This window comes from Oncorhynchus tshawytscha, linkage group LG30, assembly GCF_018296145.1.
Source record: "Oncorhynchus tshawytscha isolate Ot180627B linkage group LG30, Otsh_v2.0, whole genome shotgun sequence".
Lineage (NCBI taxonomy): Eukaryota > Metazoa > Chordata > Actinopteri > Salmoniformes > Salmonidae > Oncorhynchus > Oncorhynchus tshawytscha.
The window spans coordinates 6,281,414-6,301,555 of NC_056458.1; the positions used below are offsets into that span (position 1 = coordinate 6,281,414).

At 39.7% G+C, this 20,142-nt stretch overlaps 1 protein-coding gene across 3 annotated transcripts in view; it reads right to left on the bottom strand.

Moving 5' to 3' along the window:
- Positions 1 to 246: 246 nt before the first annotated feature.
- The window catches only part of LOC112228924 (zinc finger and BTB domain-containing protein 20), a 48,644-nt gene continuing 28,748 nt past the window's right edge, over positions 247 to 20,142 (bottom strand). For all 3 annotated transcript variants that reach the window (XM_024394704.2, XM_024394705.2, XM_024394703.2), the window contains 3 exons: positions 19,100 to 19,280; positions 15,583 to 17,127; positions 247 to 14,317 (listed from right to left, as the gene is read on the bottom strand). In XM_024394704.2, coding sequence (XP_024250472.1) covers positions 13,788 to 14,317; positions 15,583 to 17,107 — 2,055 coding nt within the window. In that variant the 5' untranslated portion in view covers positions 17,108 to 17,127; positions 19,100 to 19,280 and the 3' untranslated portion in view covers positions 247 to 13,787. The remainder of the gene's footprint in view (positions 14,318 to 15,582; positions 17,128 to 19,099; positions 19,281 to 20,142) is intronic.

The following is a 20,142-nucleotide window of genomic DNA, read 5'->3' on the forward strand; positions in this document are numbered from 1 at the left end:
GTCTCTCTGCGCCTGACTCCGCACCCACTACTCCTAGAAGTCGTAACATTTGCAAATATTTCTCAACCTGTTTTTGCTTTGTCATTATGGGGTATTGTTTGTAGATTGAGGGGAAAAAAACAATTTAATCCGTTTTAGAATAAGGCTGTAACGTAACAAAATGTGGAAAAAGTGGGGTCTGAATACTTTCCGTATGTCTGATCTACTAGTCAAATCCTTTAATGAAATAAAAACACAAAACATTACTTTCTGTGAAGTACAGGAAAGTACTAGTTTTTTATTCCTTCATAATCAAACTTCACAAACAGCGTGAACTTGTACAATACCTCAGAGAGTGAAAATTACAAAAAAAGTGCTGGTAACATTTACAAAAAATCATCCTTACTTAGCAACAATCAGTTTATTCTTCCACACTTTTTTTAGTATTTTGTATTAAGGCTTAATACTTCTGTATAAAGTATATGCAAGATAAGTCTTCACAGTTTTTCGAAAAAAGTCACAATATTATGTAACATAATGAAGCTTTACGGCTATTTTTCTTTATAATAACAAATACACATCACTGGTAAATATACGTGAAATACAGGGCTTACTGTAAAATGGCAGGTAATGATACTGTTTGCTGAAATAACTTGCTTTCACACATTGATAGGAAAGGTCTGACATACCATTGTGATAACTGAAGGAGGAAGAAAGAAAAAGATTATAAGCTTTAAACACTCGGGAGATCGCCTCCTAACTTTGGCACATCCCTTTAAACATTTTCACAAAATATATAAGGTTTGTTTTGGAAATCATATGCACGGAAGAGTAGCAAAACTGGCATATAGTGAAAACATGCTGTGTAGTAAGGTGCTAAATCAGACATATTACATAACCAGCCTTTTCCACTCAGACTGACATGAATAAAGGTGCATTTGTAAGACTCAAAGCATGTAGCTATTTATTTCTCTTATGATTTCAAACTGACTAAAATAACTTAGAAACACAAACTTTTTTTAAAAACAATCAAAATAAAGTTGACCAAGTCTCGAAGTAGCCTCTTGTACTCATGCATCCCCGTGGGTTGAGAGAATGGTTGAATATCTCTTACAACTAGTATTGCAGCTCTTCAGCTGTGGCATATGAAAAGAAAAAGGAGAGCTGTGTTTGATTTGTTATGTCATTTGCTTTGTCTTTTAGAGTATGGATATTCCACAGAGGTTATTTCATGTGGAACATGCGTCTTGAGAAATTAGAAGAGTAATGAATGAGATGGAATCAGAAACGGAACGCAGTACAAAGCTGATATATAGTCGGGGTATTCACTAAGCTGCACTAGTTAACAGATCAACAGATGGGAGCGCTAGCCGTAGAATTTACCAATTTCACCCTCATGCATACTGTACGGTTAAAGTGATGCAACAAGCTTGCTTAAATAGCCTACATCACAAAAGCAATTTGGTTTTAGTGCAAACACTATTGGCTGGCTTCAGCTTCTCAATAATAACAAGCTCACCAAGGAGATTACAAGAAGGCACATACTTATGCTTCATATTTAGACAAACTGCAACACCTTTCAATAACACCACAAAGCGGTTATAACAGGAAAGCTACTATTCCCAGATACCAAAAATTATAATTATCATGATTGCTATCATAAATGATTGATGGTTTATAATTATCAATTCAGAACATTTCGACTTCAACAATATTTCACCCCACTACTCTTGATGTCTATTTCCTTACGGATAATTATGAATTCTAATATGTTTGGGTGGACTTTGATTCTTTGGATGACTAAACTGATGTTAAAATTGACAAGGAAAGAGGCATTTCCCATCCATCAGTGTTTTTCTACAGAAATGTTGTAGTCTTTTTTTTCTCCCATTTTCAAAAATGTTATCAATAATGTCCCAGAAAGATGTACTCCGACCTGACCTCAGATCTTTACATATGAGTGTTTTAAAACAGAAAAATAAGTAAATCAGTGAAGAAATTGAATGTTTTAACATGGAGGAAGTTTAATGTGTTATGTTGGCATCATTTGAAAGAAAATATTGTCTACATAACATAAACTTTTATTACCTTTGGTTCCGTTACCACCATCTTTTTCTGATGAGGACATTTTACAATTGAGTGCATGTTTATGGGACATCTTGTGACTCTCAACTCCTTCCTGTCCCTCACTTAGGGCTTGTAAGAGCAATTTCATTTAGTCCAAAACAATCACAAGAGGAAACAGAATGTCTGATTGGTCAAACATGTCAACTCTAAACAACAATATGTGCGTGTCCAAGTTCATAATGTGTCTCAAAGACAACAGGTTTCCATTCTGTACCTTTAAACAAAAATCTTTTTTTTTTTAAATAAAAAAAAAACTTTTAAAACATAACCTTTTACACAGCATTACACCTGTACACAGACAGCGCTTTTATTTCAAATACTGTGGCTTGAAGAATGTGTCAAATGTTCTGTGTTGTATTGCTTTCCATCAACAAAGACCAAAATATGATTAGTGCAAATCTCTTTTCTGGTTTGATAAGTGGTAGTTGACTCTGCAAAAGACTTTAACATTAAGACGACATATACTGAGTGGTTTAGTTTGATTATTGAATTGCTATTAAGTGGTATCCCTTTTGATATTTCAGCATATACTTATTAGAACAGTCTTTTGTTAGAACAGAGAATTTTGAAATTGTTATTGTATAATAATGACGGACAAATTTGAATAAGCCTGACAAATGCAACAATTTAGCAGATATATTCAGCACCTTATTGAACTTAATTAAAATGGTGCAAATATAATTAGCAATTTCCATTTTTAAAAATGGTGTCACTATTCCTTCTCCAGCAGTGTGGACATGCTTCATCTGTCAGTTAATGGGTGTGATAAGGCTTTATTCTGTGCAGTCGGTTAATGTCTCTCATATAATAGCTCTCAACTTGGAAATGTTGGAAAACTCAGTCCAGTGTTTGACAAGTCAAATTATAAAACTTCCTTGTACATACATTAAAAAAAAATTTTTTTTTAAACGTATCACCTATTTCAAAACAGCAGTCATACAATTCAAACAAGGTTGTTTCATAACAATAATAAAAATAAAAACCAACTAGGAGCACACATAAAAGAAAACAAAACTGACAAAACAACATTACTGCAGCATATAAGTCAGGGTTCCTTAATTGTGATGTTAACTACCTGTACTACAACAGCTCCAAGTTCATTATTTTTATATATAAGGAGTATTTGATCAGGAAGATAAAGAAATCGCAAGCCAAAGCAGGCAACAAAACCTAAACAAAATATTCTTAATTAAATACATGTGTATATATAAATGCCCCTCACATTTGACTGCAGGTGCATTTTTTTCCAAAAAAGCTTGACTGTCTGATTAAAAAACCTACGCTTTCTGTAACATACAGCTAGCTACACTTCGAGAGCACACTGAATGTCCGATTTATCACTGAGGGGGATCTTACAATGTCCTATGGGAGACGCTGACGTTATGACACTACTACACTAAAGAAGCATGACACGAGTTACGAATCCTATTTCGAACATCCAGCTTGAAAAAAAGCTTCAAAAGGCCATACCTCATCAATACGTGAAATATGAACAACCACAAAAAAATCCCAAGGGGTTACATTCTTCTTTGATATGAACAATTAATATGACAGAAAATATATCATGTAGTAATCGATATCACGTATGCCACCAACTGATAAAAAATTTGGTCCACATCTTTAAGATGTTAATACAACTCAATTCATGTGAATATTATTACACTGTATTGTTGTTTTTGCAGTGATTATTCATCAAATGTCTGCTGGCTATTGGGCTTCATGCTCTCTGGGAAGAATGTATCTGTAGCAGGCTCTAGGGTAGCCATCAAAATGTACTAATATCGTATTGTGGGACATTTTTTTTTTTTAAAGGCCTTTAAATCAGATTTAGGCCTCTTTGCGTTACTTGGATTGGTTGTTATGGGCAGCGGTAAATTTAATCTTCCTAATCTTTTACTCAATGGCATCAACACATTGCAAAACCAATAAACAAATATGTGCAAAAGCAACTAGCATCTTGGTCCATCTCAAAGTATGAAAAAAAAAACGGTATAAATTTGCTATGGATCTTCCACTATATGTTTGAAAAACATTTTGAAACTTGTGTCTTTTGAATATTAGTCAGGCCAATTGATCAATTGTGCATGGCACTTCAGTTGAGTATCAGTTTTCCACCAATCCAGTGCATTTTGTTTATTAGAGAATAAAAGCTTTTGAAATCAACAATACGGCAGGAAGAAATCAACTGCTGAAAACTGGAATAGCAGATGAACGGATCAAACAAAGACAAACAGATGAATCAAACCAAATCAAATGCGTATTGGAAAGGCCTAAATCAATTAGCTGAGAGTATGGAGAGAAAAATAACTAATAGATATTGGGTATTACTTTTAAGCAGAGGAACAATGCAACATTTAAAAATCTTATTCATGTAATAACATGCTATAGTTTTACATCCCAGCTACTACGTGTCAGATTTATTTTTTCTGTTTTGCTGAATTTCTTTAGAAAAGCTATTTTGGTCTACAGTAGGCACATCAACACAACTATTCAACTACAGTCTACCGATCGTGATCAGAGTATAAAACGCAGTAACGCATTTTCACAAGCACCCTGTCTTTAGTATCAAAATAAAATAGAACAGTAGCCATCTAGCCAGATTTGAACGCGCACAAATGTACAGGAACGTACACCTTGGTAGTCTTTGTTATCGATTACACAACAGATTATGTTCTTTCTGCTTGAAACTCAAGACACTGTGATATTCTTATGATTCTTTGGTGTTTACGGCAAGAACAAAAAAACATGTCATCCAACATGTTCAATAACCCCCTAATGGCTCAACAACAACACACCTTCAACAACAACACACCTTCAACAACAACACAAAGCAACGTATTGTCATGGACGTTCTGCATGTTCAAACTAATTATATATGATTGCATGCTGAGCGAGACCACAAGTATGGGGGGGAAGGGGAACACAGCCGAAAGTGGACAGAAAGTGTTAACCGAACCTATTAGGTGAAAGAGGGACCAACTTAGAAAAACATATGGGTAACACAGTGCAGTGCATGTTGCTTAATCTTACCATAGACATAAACTATCTTCTGGACATGTTAGAAGTTCAAGAGACCTGCCGAAAGCCCCAAGACAATCCAAAGGTGCTAAGCAAGCTACTGTTGAGGCTCTTTTATTCAGCACCTTTCAAACGCCACAGCTTCTGGATGACTCAGTATTCTCTATAACTAAAAGACAACATTTACTGGGGGGTTGAGATATTGCATATGAAACCCAATCAGACAGGCACCAGAGCACACCATGGTCCAGAAGAGCACGCCATGGTAGCAAGCAAACCATTGTCGTGTACGCAGGGGCATATTTTGCCCTGGGTTTAGAAGCTATAGCAAATACAATGATGGAATCATCAATGCAAGAGATGCTAAGCACTGCTTTTCTGAGACTGACCTGTAAATCATCTAAATTTGAGCTAGCCAGTGACATTTAAATGAAACATCAATACGAGTGGGATTTATTGCGGATATTCAGCTAAACATAAACCAACTTAGAGGGGAAAATGTCCCAGGACAGAATAACCAGCAGACCAGCGAATAGTGAAAAGAAAGTAAATGATCTGGTGTCCTAGTAAGGCTGTTGGGGGTCACGTTGTCTGTGACAACATAGTCACGTAAAGTGATGCCAGACTAGTTAGGAATGTTCTGGACAATACAGGAATGTCAATCTTTCAAATATGCGGCGGGTATTGGGCTCGGATAATGTATAGCATGAACTTTTCCCTATCAATTCAAGTTAGAGATACGCAAACAAGAAAAGATGACGATTGATCTCCAAATCATATTCTAGAGAGTAACACTCTTATACAATGATAGTAAAGAGAAGAATGCTGAAGAGAGGCTGATATATGGGACAGCTGTCCGATTCTGGTTCGTAAGGACACTTATTACAGTCGACACTCGGACAAAGGCTTGCTACTCTTCGCGTAAAACGCGTTTGCACTTCTAACTGGTATTGCTGTGGTGTTGTGGACTGGAGTAGCTGAATCAAATATAGTACTGCATCTGTGTGACTGATCATGCACAGAAATGCAGGTGCACGTGTAGCTATGTGCAGGGACAGATAAGCATAGTTGATTGCTAGGTCAGAAACGGATTTCGACTGCCTATCATCGCCCGAACCAGCACAAAGACACAAGTATACACGCAATCCATCGATATGAACTACAAGCAGGGAACAAACACACGGTATGTGCTCAACTGACTGGGAGGTCTGAAGTGAGATCGTGATCATTGAATTCTGAGAGAACAGCTAGGCTATGTCTAAGGACAACATTTGATTGCGGTAGGAATTTTGCATCAAAAGAAAATGTGAAAAGGGTTTTAGTGACCACTATAGAGCTACTACTAAGAGCACCCCCCCCAAATGTAATTATGGACGTTCAGAATGGCAGAAGAATGATAGCTAAAGCTGATAAGCCAGAAGTCATGACAATTTAGGTGTGGTTACAAACCTGGGCAAACTCTTTGAGATTACATTGTTTTAGACAAACAAAACAATTCTGTGTGTGTGTGTAATGGCAAATATGAAGATAGGGACCAGCTACTATATCATATTATTGTACATGCTTACTCATTGTTTTAATGAAGAAGAGTTGGGTGGGCTATGACCCTTACTGTTTTACAGTAAATTAACTCCAGTTGTTTACCATAGCGGTTTTGTCTTTATGTATTAGTTACAAAGCTATGTATGACAGCAGGAAATAAAAACACAAATCTATCTGTATATAAATAGAAGATTTGAGGCGGATAAAGATATTTTAAAAGGCTTTCTTAGGATGCACTGTGTTATGACTATGACCAACATTGTTGTTGTAGTAGTATAAATATTGTTATCATTTGTGTATAGATTATCATGTGTATATACTGTATATATTTGGAAAATGTACTGTAGGAGAGCAAAACTACTTTATGAAGATTTCGTATAGTACTGTACAAATAGGCACTTGATAGATAGGCACACTCCTTATATCCCTCAAAGCACATTCATTTAGCTGCAGTTCTGTCTGTATCTCAAAAAGTTTATATTATACGTGTTGTTGATGAAGAGGTGCATGTACTGTATATCCATTAGATTCAACTGATACCATGTAGTTGGAATTGATCTATATAATGTATGCCAGCAGGTTTACTGTCAGAGTAACTGTTCGTTACTATCTGAGTTACTATGCAAGATACTGTGGAAGCACATGAAATGAATGTGAGGACACTGATGTAAGCTGTTAGACAAATAGCATGAGTATTTCTAAGCCTTCTAGAACAAGAAGCACACTCGGGTAGAGCCCTTTTTGGTTCCGGGCAGAACCCTTTTGGGTTCCATATAGAACCCTCTGTAGAAACAGCTCTACCTGCAACCCAATAGGGTTGTACCTGGAACCAAAAAGGGTTCTTCAAACAGTTATTCTATGTGGACAGCTGACCAACTCTTTTTTGGGGGGTCTACATAGCACCTTTTTTTTCTAGGAGTGTATATCACATGTGCTGTGGCATTCAAGCATATCACTACTTTAGTTCTTATATTCCCCCCCCCCTCTCTCTCTCTCTCATTTGAAAAGAGGTTTGTGTCCACCCAGAAGATATGTGCTTCTGGCAAGCTGTGATGTCTTCAATGGCTGTCTATCCTGTTTGCCCACTAACTAAAAATGAATTACAAATACACCGGTACACAATGGTTGCCAGATAAAAGGTCAAAGTAAAGCCCTGAAACACACAAGCACACAGATGATTCAAACACTGAAAAACTGATCCTGTGTCTCTACCCTTAAGTAAAAATGTGAAATATAAGAAAGTGACCGTTATAAAACACCGAACGAAGAGCTATAGGCTTAATTCTGCGTAACTCTATACCTGTGAGTATATTGTATAGTTGAAAAAACACATTACGTTACAGCAATCTTACAAACATAAATGGGACAATTACGACAGGGGTGTATTTCAGGGTTGCATTGCATGTTTTCACAACTTTCTGACTATTCATTGAACACAATAATGGGACATCAGCCACGGGTACAATAAGTGAATGAAACAAAAAGAGAGCTGTTATAAGTAAGGCCAGGGAGAGGGGAAAATGGCGCCGTTGGAAAACAAATCCTAGGTAGTTCATCAGCCATGTCAATGTATGGTATCATAAGATGACACTAATGCTAATCTTCTACTTGTAAGTCAAGTTTGCCTTAACAACACACGTATGAGTGAGGTCAACCGTCTATGGGTAACCAACAGGCCTATACCTCAGTACTGTCAATGTCATGTCGTATATCCATTGAACCTCTCATCAGCCGTGGAATAATATGGATGATTTATAGCCCAAATCCGCTCTCGAAAACGCTGTCTATTAAAAAAACAATATCTACATCGCTATTGTCTTTTTAAACAACCTGTGACAACGAGAAAATGACGCACTTTAAGAAAGACATCTACAGTCAATAGTGCATTTGATTCATGTGTTACATAAATATCATTTAGGCTGACTGTATAAGACTGCCAAGTGGTCCAAACAATCACTTGATATCACTTGATAATCTTGATCATCACAAAATAATGCTAGATTATCTCACTGGTAATACACTTGGAAGCAACTATTGTCTGGTCTTGGTTTCATTATAAATAAGTGATGGCTCCATGGCTATCATAGAGTGCATTCATTATTCTGGTTTTGCGAAACTGAAGGTTGGACTTGCTTTCACGGTGCACGGTTCACTGTGTTTACTGGGACTCATTTGGTGACTGTACTGCTCTGCCTAGACGGTTGACCAGTTCTATATTATTCCATACAGCAGACAACCACCAGGGCTGTAAACCACATAGTTGGACAAAAATTCAAAAGATGGAACTCCGTCAGGGTCTCAACTTACTGTTCTAGAATAGTAGAATACACAAGGTGCAATTTCAAAGCGTAGTTGTGCATCAGTAGTTTTCCTGTTGTTATATGTCACTCACTGACAGTCACTCAATTAGCCCATGTCAGTAACACATTTTTAGATTGGTAAATGAGTCTAGTTAGTCTAGCCAGCTATCTAAACTTGTAGTAATCGTGGCTGAATTACCGTCTGGGCACCCCAGGGGGATTTCAATTGATTTAGTTAGTCCCTCTCACTCAGATATCATTCACATGGAATAAGTCATGGCAACATGTGGAGAACGACAGGAAATTAGCTGTAAAACTGCAAAAACAATTGTTCTGTAAAACAAACTCATTTGTTTACTTTTTCGTTAATGAAATACTTTTTTTCTGCCAACATATCCCTCTGTACGTATTCAATCATAGTTTTTAATCCCAGTTCTGAGTTCATGTGTAGCGGCTAATTGTATAGCCAGTAGGCTGTGTGTTTGGAGATGGACTGAGGTGAATGAAGCTACAGCGACCAGTGTGATAATGGCTGGGGTCACGTTTTGCTGTTCTCCAAATAGCATTTTAGATAAACATTTAAAAAATCTGTATCGAAATGCAGTAAATGAGCTTCAACTTTCTTAAAACAGTCTGGACTAAGACCCTGGTTTTACGGCCCTGAACACTACCACCAACACCAACAACAACTGTATGGCAGAGCAATAACATGTGATCAAAATAGATCACAGCAGTCCCTTACATACTGTAGCCATCTGTTAAGGACATTGCCTCAGCAAACCTACGCCTACAGAGAGTCCTCCAAAAATAGAGACAAATTAACATTGCATTCAGTGTTCCTTGACTTAGTGTGGCAATTGAAGCTATAGAGTAGAAGCAGGTATAGGCTTATGTTCACCCTAGAGATCTCTGCAGCAGAGGATAACAAACTGCTGGCCAATCACACGTCACATACACTCACCTACGTATTTATTTGGACAGCGAAGCTAAAACGTTTAATATTGTCTTATGTAGCGCCAGTACAGAATATTTACCGCTTAGAAATGAAAGCACTTTATGTATCTCGTCCTCCCCATTTTAAATATTGGACAAATTCACTTATAGTGAATACTTGGTGTCGCTTTTATTGTAAATAAGAAAATAATATGTTTTTGGACACTTTTACATGAATGTACCAAGTTACAGATGCACAAAGATCCCTCAAAACATGCTATCCTCTCATGAGGGGCATGATATTTATGTCTCTGTAACTTTATCACACATCATTATTGACGATTCTTTCATAATTATCCATAATCATGGTAGCATCCACCTTAATTTATAATCGTTCAGAAATATGATATTCTAATTTACAATGAAAGTGACTCCAAAATACACTACACATTATTTACCATTCATTTCTAGTGGGCATAGCACAACAGCACAACCAATATAAACTGCAAATTCATCCAACTAGTTTGTAGTCACAAGCTTGATGTACTCATTGCGTGTTAGGAATATGGGACCAAATAATAAACTTTTGACTAAATATAATACACTATAAGTGAATTCGCCCAAATACTTCTAATACGTTCAAATGGGGGGACTACATACATAACATGCTTTCATTTCTAAACGTTAAAACAGATATGTATGAAAATATGCTGGGGTACAGAGACAAATTAAACATGTAGATTCACTGTTCCCACAAAACACGTAGGGGAGTGTATATTGTTTCCTTCGCTTTGACAACCACATGCTATTCAGTGACCAGATGGAGACTATGACATAATATGAAGACACCGCTCTGATGCATGCAGTAGGTCCGTTGTTTCAAATACGAGGATATCCGAACTTTGTGATCTATGTTAATTACAGTCCTCATCATCACGTCCTTGTTTTTCCCATTTGAAAGAGACAAAGATAGAACACAGTGAAGCTGTGAGACTTTTCTCAGGTACACCTTGCCTTTTCAAATTGCAACCAGCTGAATGAAGGTAACTGAAGCACTAGGCACAAAATGCCATATACTTCTTCCAATAGGGGCAATGTATTTACCAGTATCAATGTTTGATCAATAGATGTCTTCGTAAATGTGCATCACAAATGTGTTTATTAGCCCATGAGGGTTAGCAAAAGCTGCTTCTCATAGTACCTGCACTGCATATTGCAAAGGAAGCCCTACAGTTCAGGTATTACACATCCACTTGGGACACCAACAGTTTGATTATACAACACACACAAACACTCACACAGACATACAAAACACAAGAGACACACACTTGTGAAACAATTTACAAATAGCAAATAAGCTTCGTACAATCTCCCACCCACCCTCTTATTCCCAAAGAAATGTCTAAAACACACCTATGATTTATGTGTATCATTTATGTCCACGCACACTATATATAAAAAAAGTTAGGTTTTTTTTTTTGGGGGGGGGTATCATTTGGCATGAATGCTTTTTGTATGAAAATTCAGCATCTGTTCTAATGTATGCAGTGCGATAACTGCTGTTAGAAGGGATTAACTCCTGAAAAGAATACATTTAAAAAGGGTAAAAACAGAGAGAAGCTCACACGATGGTTCGGATTTGAATAAAAAATAAATGCTTGCACAAACACAGCACAAGTCAATACATATAGTAGCAAGCAATAACAAAAGCCAAGAAACGCTGAATTACCTTATCGAAAAATAGAACAAAAGCTATTCTAACACGTGAATTCTACAACCAAACATTCAATAAAAAATGATTATTATTCTCGAAAACTAAAATATCTCTGGTAACAGTAGTGCACTTATCGGTTTAAGCAGTGCAACATTTATGCAAGAAAATAATGCAGTCCTCTTATCAAGCTTTTAAGAAAAAAAAAATGTCCTTTTAGAAAATGAAAAAAAAAAAACGAAAATCATAGAATTTAATTTCTTAAGTAAAACAATTCAATATTAAGCACAGGCATTTGAAGAAAATTTGCAATGCAGCACTTTGTTTTTATCTACAACATATTGTTTTCAGACTGTACTGTAATTGTGGTTAGTTACGATCTCATTGTTGTAACTAAAAAAAAAAGTGTCTACTCAAAGAAATTAGCAAAAACGTCAGATTGCAGTTGCAGGCAGACGTGGCTGTCTTATTTTGGATAAAATGCAAGAACAACAAGACAAATATCAGAGCAGAGCCTTTGAGTGACGTGACACTTGAACGGTATCCCCGCTCCCTACTCCCAAATCTATTCTGTACACACTTGTGTCTAGGTATCCGGTGAAAACAGGAATGTATCTTATTGTCTGGAAAGTCCATCTGCAAATTGTGGTATATTATGAAGTAGGCCAATTATTGACCCGGGTATATGTTATCATGCTTTATTTTGCCTCGTGTCTCTCTTGTCTACATGTCATGTCCGGACTTGGCATGCCATTTGGGCCACCAGGTGGAGCTAAGATTTCAGGAGTAGTGCATTTCATTTTCTCCACCTGCTCAAATAGCTGGGTCATATCCTTAGGAACAGGGTAGACAAGAGTTTTAGGTCATAGGATGATATTTCTGTCCAATGCAAGTTCACAGAATCATTCTCAATTCACCGGTAATCCATTTGACGGCTGTCTTAAACTTCCTTGGTAAATCATTCCATTATCAAATAATATATATATTTTTTGTTTGAATCATTTGAACGATAATAGTAATAATGACGAATCGCGTCGTAATCTACAGCTGATAACAGTCTGGTACACGTTGTGGGAGCAGCAATCATGATAAGTCTGGTGACATACTCAAGCCTGCCACAACTGCACATGTCAAATCCTCTTCATAGAACTAAACAATCATTTAGAAACAGATTAAGTCAAGAAGAACTTTCTTCTGTCTTCTGTTAATAAGTTATAGCCTGAACAGTCTTCTAAGATATTAGTGGCAGTGTATGCAAACGAAATAAACTCCTAACAATATTACTTTTTGTTTGTTTGTTTGCTCAAATACTGTCTTATCAACAACCCTAATTTCGTCAACTTTAACCTGAACCATTAAACTGCATGGACAGTAAAACATTAACCAAATAACCATTCCTATACCCACTCACAGGAAGTTACATTTCAGTACAATTAGTCAAATCAACTTGTACCTCCACAACAGCTGCATTTTAATCCCTCGATACCATAATAATAAATAAAAACCCAGTGTCAAATGAATTACTCTCCTTTTCTTATCCGACATAAGAAGGCAAACTTGTGACCAACAATATTTTTTAAGAGGGAATCTTTAGCCCAAGCCAGATATTTTTTTTTTGTTTATTTGAAAATCATACCACAGTAAGCTTGGACGCCTATAGTGCCCAAAACGGTCAATATGGGATCACATTTACCATGTTAGAAATTCCATGGCAATGTTTGCACACGCGCGCACACACACACACACACACACACACACACACACACACAAGCAGTCACGCACACATACAAATACACAAGCACACACATACACACATGAACGCATACACTCATACAAACATATATCTATACTGTATATAGGTGTGTAAGTTTGAATTTGTGTATGTGTGTGTTTCTTTCGTAGGCCTTTCGGTAGTGTTCAACACATAAATCAGTAATTTTAGGAAAGCATACATTTAGAGGCCTGTAGTAAGGATCCATCCAGTGGATCAATATCAAACTACAAAGCCTTAAGGCCACCATCTTGTTTTTCTTTTAGAATAACAACAAAAAAAACTCCTTTCTGGGAAACTTAATGTGCCAGTGTCTATACTCATTACTCTTCATGCCCCAAAATAAAAAAATCTAGTGCCATTTTTCTTTTTCATTCTTTTTTTAAAGAAGTGCATCTATTTGTACTTATCCATCGGAGACATGCATTCGCATGTGGTCATTGAAGTGCTCAATTTGGTCGAACTTGGCAGGACAGACGGAGCACACGTAGGTGGTCCCTTCTTGGCAGCTTGCCTCCGCAGCCACACCCACTCCTGTTCCGACCCCACCCCCTATTCCGGCGCCTCCGCTGACGGGCATGGCGAGGGCCACCACTCCGGCGCCGGGTTCGGGCACGGCCATGGGAATGGTGACGGGACCACCGGCGCCTGCTGCCCCCGACAGCCCTGTGACGGTGCCCGCTGTGCTGTGCAGAGCCATGTGTCTCTCCAGCAGGGTCTTGTGCGAGAACTTCTTCTTGCAGATGTAGCACTCGTAAGACTTCTCTCCACGGTGCAGCCGCATGTGGACGTTGAGGGAGCTCTTTTGGGTGAAGCGTTTGTTGCAGATGCTGCACTGGTAGGCACGCACCCCTGTGTGTGTGACCATGTGTTTGATTAGGTAATCCTTCAGGGAGAACGAGCGCCAGCAGATGCTGCACTGATGTGGTTTCTCACCTGGATATACACAGAAGTCACAGTCATTAGGAGGAAAAATGGGAGACAGGAAAACACAAAACCGTGCTAAACAACGAAGGACACCGACAGCGCAACTCGATTCTTCCAATGTAGCCTTGAAAATGTCATTTTGAAAATGAACGAGGACTGTGCCCGTCACAAAACAAGTTAAAACCAATGCCCTAACAAAGTTTGACCTCACTGCCAAGCAGCCATTGTTGATCTGCACACTCGTCCTCCATCTGTTTACAAATAAGTATCTCGGCTTGAATATATTTTAGAAAATATTTAAAATAACATAATTCTGCTCTTAACTGGAATATAAAGAGCCCGTTTATGAATTCTGGTAGAATTAGAACCCCTTCCAACGTCCTGCTCAGTGGTAGCTGCCATCCCTCTTTTTTTACATTTTTCATATTTATGCACCAACCACCACCCACTGATAAAACTCTAAATTACAAATAGTAATCAATGTGTCATATTTTACAGGACTAGCTTCATTGGCAACCATACAGGACCTTAAGTATCACTCACTGTATTAATCAAATACAGAAATATCAGCTATGATGCAGGCTGCCAAAGTTCATTTTTCAATGTGACAGAGCCTTAGAACTCATTTGTTACCGCTCAGCTGAATCAAAATCAGGGATTGACATTAAGGTAGCCTAAAACTGATATTTCTGGTTCCTCCCCATTGTTTAAGTGAAGACAATTGATGGCATTTCTTTGTGTAAAAAAAATAGGGCCATAAAATGGCAGAAATGTTCTGTCTTTCACTTAAAACATAGGGAGGAATCAAAAAGAATCATATTTAAGCTACTGGAATTATTTGCAGTTTGGTTGTTTTCAGTTTTTTTTAAACTACCTGACCAATGGGGAAATCACAGAGCAGGCTCAACTTGCTCGACTGCCATGAATTCAATAAGGGGAGAAACCAGAGTTCACTTGCCCGGCCAGTAGGGGCACCCTTGATGTCAATCCCTAAAATGAATAGTTCTTTCATGCACAGAAAACCTATGTCATTTTCCTTATGCTAGTAAAATATTTGTTTGCTATTAGTCATCCATCAAGAAATATCCTACAAACTTCAAGCCATTACACACAATAAATATTTATCCATTGCTACATGTTAACTTAAAGAACCATTCATTGCGTTTGTGTATTTTATGTTTGCAAATGTACAGGGAAATTATTTGAACCACAAACCACTCATGGCAATATACTAGTGTTACATGCAAAATGGTAAGAGGAGCTAGTGTACTCACCAGTGTGCACAAACATGTGTTTGACATAGTTCTGTTTAGCAGTAAAGGTTTTAGTGCATAGTGTGCACTCATAGGGCTTCTTCTCCCCCTGTCCCATCTGGGCCGCCTGTTGCTGTTCCCGCGCTGCCTGCTGCTGTACCATCAACTGCTGAGAGAATGGGGGCATACAAGGGGGCGGCACGGCCACAAACTGGGTCTGTTGGCCTCCCATGGACTGTGGCAGGCTGAAGAGGAAGGGCTTGTTGTTGCTGGCCGACTGTGTGGCAAAGAGGTTGGGCAGGTAGGAGTTGCTGGCCGTGCCCATTACCTGGGTGTTGCTGGTCATGGTGAGCGGCATCCTCAGGTTGCTGGTGTGAGATTCGGCCTGGCGCATATAGAGTGGGGCACTTGGCAGGGACTGGGCCATGATTGGGTTGGGCAGGGCCTGCAACATGTTACTGTCGCTAGTGCCGTGGGATGTGCCCCTGTCCTCCGTCTCATGCATTTGCTCTGGGGAGGAGTCATTGACATCGATCTGCACTGGGGTCCCCTCGCACTGTTGCCCCTCTCCAACCCCTTCCCTCCCAAAGCCAAGCAGGTACTGCTGCTGATCCACGGAGTCTGGCTCAGTACCGATGGAAGAGCTTACCCCTGAGTCAAAGCTTTCACCCTTCGGCTCACTCTCCACACCCTCAACGTGTTCTGTGTCTTCTGTGCACTCATCCATACCATAGCTGCTGTACTCGTCCTCTGCCTCCTGCTTTATGTGAACGCCTCCTGTCTGTATGCGTACCGGTCGGGGCTGCTTGCGGCAGTGGGTGGTCTCAGGAGTGGATAGGAAGCGTTCCATCTGCTGTGACCTCTCATGGATGCGGGTGATCCACGGCGGGTCCTGGTCATGCTGGTCCTTCTGCGTGCCGAGGGCTGGGTCGTAGCTTGTTGTCATACTGGTTACGTAGTGGGAGCGCTCACGGGTTCCATTCTGCAGTGAAAGGCCGGAGTAGGAGTAATGCGATGTGTACGCACGCTCTAGGTTCTGCTGGGACGTGGCCTGCATGTACACTGACTCTGCATCGCTGCTGGGCCCAGAGGTGCCTGACTCAGGTGTGCCCCGGGGCGTCTCCTGCCCAGAGTCTCCTGGGTTGACAGGGAACCCCCCTGGCCCGGCCAGGCCCACATTCTGGGACACGATGCGGGTGCACTCATCGATGACCGTTTTGATCTGCAGGATGCTGGCAGCAGTGAGGATCTGGAGAGCTTCCGATTGGGAAACCCGCAGGACCCCGCTGTACATGAAGTCTATCAGCTTCTGGATGGACTGCACCGAGACCACCGAGGGGACCTCAATGTCACTGTAGCCCAGGAGCAGCTTGTCCTGAAAGAAGGGGCTCCCAGCGGCCAGCACGCAGCGGTGGGCTCGCAGCATGCTTCCATGGATCCGAACAGTCACGTCACAGAAGTGCCCGCGGTTGCGCTGCTCATTGAGGGTCTCAAGTACAGAATTGCTGAAGTTGTGGAGATTGATGTTATGAATGCGCTCGGTCATCCCCTTGCAACTGATGTCACCTGGAAAAAGAAGAAGAAAACACCAAACGTTTTAAATGATGACTCAATCTTTAGAAATGTGGGCCACATGATGAGCAACAATCTAATAAAAAAAAAACGTGAAATTGATTATCAAATACATTTTGAGAAGCAACACAGCTGCACTGTTGTAGGGACATAATCACGATATTTAGCACAGATATGCCCAATTTAATCCACTTCAACATATGACCTTTCCCATCCACCCCATGTGATTTCCTCACATTTCGGTGGTCATCTTATTTTATGTTCTTTCATCTTATGTTGGCATTTGATATTGAAACAATCCTATCAGTCGAGGTAAACTGGCTGGTTCGTAGTTGGATGAATGTCTGCACAAAACAGCACGACAAAGGATCTGTAGGGCAATAGCGAGAACGAAACAACCAAGATGGTTCCCATCCAATTAGTTTTGTTCCTGTCTTACAAGTCTGGTGATATATTTTCTATGAGACTCCAAACCCCCAGTAGGTGGTGGTGTGGGTTTAGTCTATAAAGCCTTGTTCATCAGCCGTCAGCGTGCACTGTGACGTGGTTCCTAACTACCCTACTCTCCGGATGTCAGGACGTTACACAGCTAGGCTTAAGCCGTGTTTAAGTTTGTATTTGCGCCTGTCTCCTTTGCTAAAATGTAGAAGCCAAACTCACGAATGGAGTGGTGACTGCCCTAAACACAAATTGTACATAATAAACTACAAATCTAAAAAAAAATGGCTCAGCTATAGGCTTCATATTTCCCCCGTTACAGTATTGCTCTCAATTCACGCGTTGTTAAAAGCTCTTCTTAGATATCTACATGTAGAATTAACAAATTGCTACAAAACAACACGCGACTTACTTGTTGAATGTTTTACTGTTACCCCGGACATTTGTAGATCAGTTTAACAAGACTGGATATGACAATGACAATCAATGGCATCCAATCGCTTTGTCCCTCCACACGTGGAAGCTAGATTCATTGAGTGGTGTAAATGGGGCGTTCTACTATTTTACCATTACATCTCAACATAACATCATCGATTTTTCTTAACCTCATCTGTATCAAACCACTAAATATGATTTTGCATTAGTCCTCCAGCAAACAGCCTCATTATTACTCTCCTCAACAACAACAAAAACGAATGGCTCCTCTGTGAGACTGAACACCTGTTCCTACAATCTGTATACGTTTTACATATTTTCATTCATCCACATAACCCACACCCGGAGCACAAGGGTTCTTAAAACCACTGCTATAATACAACGCCTCTCCCTTTACTCACTGGGTACGTACTGTACATCACACACACACACACACACACACACACACACACACACACACACACGTTTATTCATATAGCACCTGACCCCTTTTCACTACTATCACCCTTGTAATTATCTTATGCTTAGCAGTAAAACCACAATGAAATTAGGCTACTTTACTATGGAACCATGGTGACAGAAAAAAAAACACACCTCCCCTTGATGTTAAACACGATCATCAAGATCTATCTAGATAATGTATATTCATGGCCACGCCTTGCTTTTAGGTCAACAAAAGGAGAGCTCTCAAGTGATTACCTTTGACCACCTGTCAGTGAAGGTGAAAGCCTTGTATCTAGGTGACTATTTACTATTAAAGGTATTGTCGAAGACATTCTATCAAAAACCAAGGGAAGGACTAATGAATACTACTTATTATTATTAGTTCCTGGGAAACCACATATGATCGTAAATCTATATAAATAAATGAAACAGAAAATAACGAATTCAAAGAACAAACCAAATCACATCAATTAGGCTTACTACAATCAGAAACAGAAAATGTTAATGATTGCAACATGCAGGCCAGATTTGGCATATATGAATAAAACCATATTCAATGTCTGTTTTAATACATGCGAAACACACCCATGCTGCTAGTGTAGCCTAACTATGAGGGGCACTCTCCGACTGACCACAGAAATATACTCACACAGTCAGATGACGCTTGGTTGGGAAGATGTGTGTGAGGCTGGTGATGAGGCACGGGACACACTGCTACAGGTTCCTGGTGGAGGTGGCTGAGAGAAGACCAGTGCTAGGCAATACCTTCCGTCCTCTCTGCTTGCCTCTATCACAGGTCGCTCTGCCACAGTGGTCTCTTCAATACCGCCCTATAGAGGGAACAAGAAACAATTCAGAAATCAACATGCTCATTCTGAGGCAGAAGTGTCTGACCTTGATACGTAGAGACCGACTCCAGCGAATGTATTCGTAACTTACAAAAGACGACTGGGGAAACTTTGAAGTGGCGACGTTGGATGCAATGCAATGGATGTGTTCAAATTTCCAACGTAAAGAGTGAGTGGACCTTCTAGACTAATACTCTAGTGGACAGTTAACCGCCAACTATACGTCAAGGTTGGAAATCACGTGGCCAAATCTCTTTTCAGCCGTTATCTAAACCACTGGTCAGTGAACCACACACAGCCAAAGGAGATCCATCCACCTTTCGGTCTGACGTACCCACAATTATATTATATCTCCTCATATCATATTTGTCAGTTCTGAATAAAATGTCAAAGGCTATAGACATACTGTTATGCTCACAGTCCGATCGTTATCAGAAAAGCATTTAGAGTCCAGAAATGTCTACAACCTGCCTCGAGCGGACCTACAGAGGACACAGGAGCTTGAATCAATTTAATAAAAGGTTGCAGCAATCGCAAAAGGATTGCTCTCCAATATAAAAGTCTCCAACTGGATTGTGTGTGTGTGTGTGTGTGTGTGCGTGCGTGTGTGTCGTGCGTGCATTCCAAGGCCGTACTGAACGTGTTTTCAAATCCCTGGTTTTCCCAGTCCCTATGTATTGCGTCTCTCTAGGTTGCAACACTCATTACCAAGTTCCAAACTGCCCCTGGAAGCAATGTCAGAACAAGAACTGTTCATCGGGAGCTTCATGAAATGGGTTTCCATGCGCAATGCCAAGCGTCGGCTGAAGTGGTGTAAAGCTCGCCGCCATTGGACTCAGTGGAA